The sequence below is a fragment of the Aphanomyces astaci genome, assembly GCF_000520075.1.
Source record: "Aphanomyces astaci strain APO3 unplaced genomic scaffold supercont1.85, whole genome shotgun sequence".
Taxonomy (NCBI): domain Eukaryota; phylum Oomycota; class Saprolegniomycetes; order Saprolegniales; family Verrucalvaceae; genus Aphanomyces; species Aphanomyces astaci.
Window position 1 is genome coordinate 55,570 of NW_009798348.1, and position 5,144 is coordinate 60,713.

The window sequence follows — 5,144 nt, forward strand, 5'->3', positions numbered from 1 at the left end:
TATTCTTGCAAGCGCACTCCATTCCCATTGGTCAAGGATCTGTCAACACGACCGAAGAGAGCTCGATAGGGGATGCAAATGTGCGTTGTGAATCAGTAGATCTAAGACCTTTAACATAGTCAGTCTTCTTTTACCTTTGAACCCGGTGCATCGAGTTCTAAAGGAGTCACTGCCAGTTCAGGACCGGCAGACACAACACGTACTGTCCGGCCTTGAGAGACGGGATGTAGTTGGTGTTTTGTTGCTGGCAAGCGAGGATGTCGGCATCGCCTCTGGGTAGAGTCACCTTGGCGGTGGCGTTGACGTCGGCATCGCCTTCGGGTTCAGACACCTCGTGGAGCGAACGAGCGCGATCGTCGATGCCCGCGATGGCGTTGTTGGTTTGGGCGGTGGCTGATGCCGCGAAGAGGGCAATGACACTGAGGAGGGAGTACTTCATGGGAAAATGAATAATGAGGAAAGGTATTGTATTGGGCTGTCAAAGCGTCCTGGAATGGGTTTGTGATGGTGTGGTAGGAAGTTGGAAGGAATTCTCAGACAGATAGAGGGGCGCAATGACCTTGGCCGGCTTGTTCGGCTTCACGTACTTGCAATCTCAAGGCACATTTTCACGCCCAGTGCAACTATAGAACATGTGTATCATCTGAGTCGACATAGTATAGGTGACCTGAGATGTGGTTAGGGTGACATAGTAAAGGTGACCTGAGATGTGGTTAGGGTGGTATGTTGAAGATGGTAATCATCCGAGAGTGTTGCATGTAGTGCAAGTACTAGTACGCAAGCCTCATTATATTTCGCGACTTCGGCATTTAATTTCGTGGGAATGTCGAATTCACTAACTCAGTATATTTCGTGGACTGTGGGTATATTTCGAGCTTTGCTCAGGTAAATTCGCAAACATCAAATATATTTCGTGGCGAGACCAATATATTTCACATAAATGTTAACGCAATGGGTGTATTTATATACTATTAATAGTAGGAGTGACGACTGTAGGCTCCAACCAATTCGTCGTCCATGTTTTCGGCTCTGTGTTCGGGGTGGAGAGCGTATACGATTCACATCAACTCCTATGACAATCACCACTACTCATACACTACGTGGTATCAGAAACATACCTAAAATGACTTGGTCAGCAATATGCTCCAGACATTGCGTTCGGAATTCCAGCTCCACCAGGGGGTGGCCCAATGAATACAGCGAGTGGCTCACGAAGCAACTCTTCACACGGGGTTTCATTGCTGACCACAGGTTCTCGATTGGATTCACCCTGGGCGAGTATGGACTACAAAAATGTCCCGATGACAGCAAAGCAATAAAAGTGGTACATTGCTATGCAGACATCGGGACGTTTCTCTACGTGCCTCGTCGACGTGGCTGACATTCGTTAGTTATGAGGTCAGTTTGTGTGTGCTTTACTGGGGTTTGAGGTGATGGAGGTTCATCGCCATCGGGGAGGTTAGAAGGTCGGGATCCGCGAGGATCTGTTGCAGCGAGAAGCTTTGAAAAGTGCACGAAATACAGTTTCGCGTACAGTTTTCTGACCAATCAGAGCGAGTTGAAGCGAACGTACGAAATATATTGGTCTCATCACGAAATATGATGGATGCTTGCGAATCTAACTGAGCAAATCACGAAATATACTGGCAGTCCACGAAATAAAATGAGTGAATTCGACTTCCCACGAAAATTAAATGCCGAAGTCGCGAAATAAAATGAAGCTCCGCGAATTTAAATGGGATTCCACGAAATTTACCAGATATTTTTCGAAATTAACCGCAAAATGGCGTACACGTGACACAATCAATCTAAGGCATGTTTGCATGGATGGCCCGAGCTAAACGACGGAACCGTGGAGGTAGTGCTGTCGTCAAGGTGTAGGCCACGTGTGGTATGGCGTGGCCTGAGTTTGGCGCGGTGCATACGGACGGGGTGTGGACGAGAGACAATGAATTTGCAACAGCATTTCAAGAATCTACAATTACAGAATCACTAGTATTAATTCCCCACAACTATTCCACATGTACCATGTTCCTTGATCCACGTGGTAGGGAATTGGATGGAATTCTCAGACTGATAGAGGGGCGTAATGGCCTTGGTTAATCGAGTTTGGATTATTATTTTTAAGACATTCCTCCGCGAGGGCCGATACTAGAGCCACATGTTGTGGAACCGCTTCCCCAATTGTAACGCGCCTGCTCGACCAGGGGCGGTGTGTAGTCTTCGGTTTTTACTTCGCTCAACGCTTCATACAGTCCTGACAAAAACTATAGACGCACTCGAGTTTTTGAAATATTTTAAAAAGTATTCAGTTTTGAGTCATCGCACTTTGGGATTATGCTTTGGATTGGTATCGAATTGTAATACTAGTATAAAAATTGTGAAATCCATTTTACTTTTTTGTAAAATTGAGAAAAACCAGTTTTCAGGGTGATAAAATCTATATACTACTAGTATAGACGCACAGAGATTTCATAAAAAAATGCCAAGTTTCTAGCCATTTTTGCCCAATTAAAGCATTCTAGAACATTCTAAATGTAAGCCTAGCTTGTCAAATGATCATTTTGTTTGAAAATATTCATCTTAAAAAAATATACATTTTCAGGAAAAACATGGCGCACCCCGGGAATTGAACCCAGGGCCCATCCACCACCGCCTGATCGTCAAACCGGCCAAGGCCTTGAGTTGTTAGTTTGACCATCGTTTAGGTCAGAATAATAAAAAATATGGACAATAATTGTTCCGAGTCAGAAATATTGAATTTTTCGGTTGTTCAAATTTCAATAAAATTATGAATTGTTCGTCCGAACGACAATACTACGTAGTATATTGAAATTATATATTGACAAGCTAAAATTAATTTAAATATATTTTTCCCTAGCCCTGCTCGTGTTTCGACCGATCTTCTTCGAACTTCGGCCCTCGTCTTCGTATGCAGCCCTTGATATCCGGATTCCCAAGGGGGGACGGATAAATCCTTGCGGAAATAGTCCAGGGAGGCCGTGGTTCGAACCCACGACCTTTGAGTTAAGAAACCGATGCTCCACCACTGAGTTATTTTCCCTCCCCGCGTAATGGCCTTGGCAGGCTTGCTTGTGTCCACTACATAGCCTTGGGATACATACTGGTACATGTATGTAAACCTTACGATCAGGTCAAGAGGTCAAGTCCAGAGGTCTACTGTACTTTGGTCAACTGGACTATTCATAGTACTGTAGTACTGTAGGGTTCATGAGCAGCAGATAGAGTAAATTGGAATATTAATAACCTAACGTTACGGAGCATGTGACTTCCAATAAAACTGGGAATACTAGTAGTTGGTTACCTGGTACTGTACTGTAGTGATGGACAGATTCTCTGCAAAGCACAGAATAACTCGATCTCCGATTTGATGTAGTGTCTCAAATTGACCTACTAGTACTACTGCACAGTATTCCGAATATTTGATTATTGTCTCAAATTTGTCAAGAGGTCGAGGAAAGAGTAGCACTTAAGGCCAAATCAGACAGGCCAAAGTGCCCCTCTTTGTCAAGAAGGGGCACTTTGGCCGTTCTTGCTTTGGCCTTTTTCGCCGAGGTTCGGTCAATTACGGATAATATCCGGTCATTCGGAATTATCCGGTGTTCTCTTTCTGTAGAAACCGGACTGTTTATGCCCAATCATAGGTCAGCTAAACAGTCCGTTAATAATCATCTTTGGTTTTGCCCTCGACCACACAAGTGTTCTTCGTCGTCGTTCCTCCCCAGTGCTATCCACTTTATCGTCCCTCTTGACAAGTTATGAGCCTCCTCCCTTCCTCTGTGCAGCCCTTCGTGGGCACCCCACTCGACGACCTACGGCCTCTGGCCTACACCTTGTGGAAGACGGACTTCTTGTCCCAAGCGACCTCCCGCGACCTTGCTGAGTTCTACTCTACAAAGGACTATGTCCCTCAAGGCAACCGCATTGATGCGCTCAACATCAGCAAGATGTACCTCGAACTCGATCAAGTCGAGCACTCTGAGCTCTATGTTGTCGACCCGACTCTGTCGGAGACCGATCGCGCGGCACGTCTCGCTGAGATCAAGGCGCACACCACCGCAATCCAACGCGAGGTCATTTCCCGTGAGGCGACCAAGAAACTGGCGAATCAACGCTCTGCGGCGCACACCTTCTTGGTATCAGCCATTTCTACGAACCTCCGGCGCCTCTATCAGGCCACTACGTGTCCGTTCGAGCTCTTTGAGCACATCAAGACTCGTTTCGAGTCGAACCCCATGGACAATAATCCTACGGTCATTGCCAGCTATCTACGCAACTCTCAAGTTCACCGATGAGAGTTGCATTGACACACTCTCTGTGGAGCTTATTGACTTGGTCAAGCGCTACCGTGTGTCTATGACACCGCCGTCGTTCAATCCTCTGGATCCATCGGCGATCTCGTCCGTCGACTACCACAACCATATCTGGAATTACTACACTCTGTGTGCAATGTCGGACACGTTTATTGGTGACAAGAAATTGTGGGAAGTTGTGACGAACTCAGTGGCCACCGCGCGCGCCGCCAACCAGTCCGTTGTCGTTGCTGACGTTTGGGCCTCTCTTCGGCGTATTATTACGAACCGCCAGCAAAGAGCTTCTGCTCTGGGTGACAACGGCTCTGCCGCTACCCTCCAAACACGAACCCAGCTTGCAGCTGTCACGCATGCCGTTGCGGCTCCTGCGCCACCACCTCAAGCGATTACGCAAGCCGATGGCTCTGTTCATGTTATGAACGCCTTTACTATCCCGAGCTATGCTCACCGTGATTGTATCAATCATCCCGGCAAGTCCTGCTTCTACTGCGGCGTTACCAATCACACGCTTCCTGCGTGCCCTACCCTAAAGTCGGACTATGCCCGCAACTCTATGCGTCCTAGTTTTGACCGCGCCGTCTTTGACAAACATGGCTCTGCCTCCCAGAAGAAGCGCAAACGCGATTATGTCGCTCCGTCGCGTCCTATCCAACGTCCTCGTGATGACCGCGATGATCGCGATGGCCGTAGTGGCAACCAGGGCTCTAATAGCCACCATGGATGGGGACCTAGTTCCTCTAGTGGTCCTGGAAATGGCGGGTGGAACAACAATCGTGGCAACAGCCGTGATAAAAATCGTGACCGCGATCA

General features: G+C 47.3%; 1 protein-coding gene across 1 annotated transcript; it reads right to left on the bottom strand.

Annotated features, from left to right (window-relative positions):
• Nucleotides 1-166: 166 nt before the first annotated feature.
• Nucleotides 167-439, bottom strand: H257_16380 (hypothetical protein; the record flags this gene model as incomplete). The annotated part of the gene is made up of 1 exon (XM_009844791.1): nt 167-439. One exon carries the CDS (start codon nt 437-439, stop codon nt 167-169), a length of 273 nt encoding a protein of 90 aa, XP_009843093.1.
• Nucleotides 440-5,144: the final 4,705 nt, after the last annotated feature.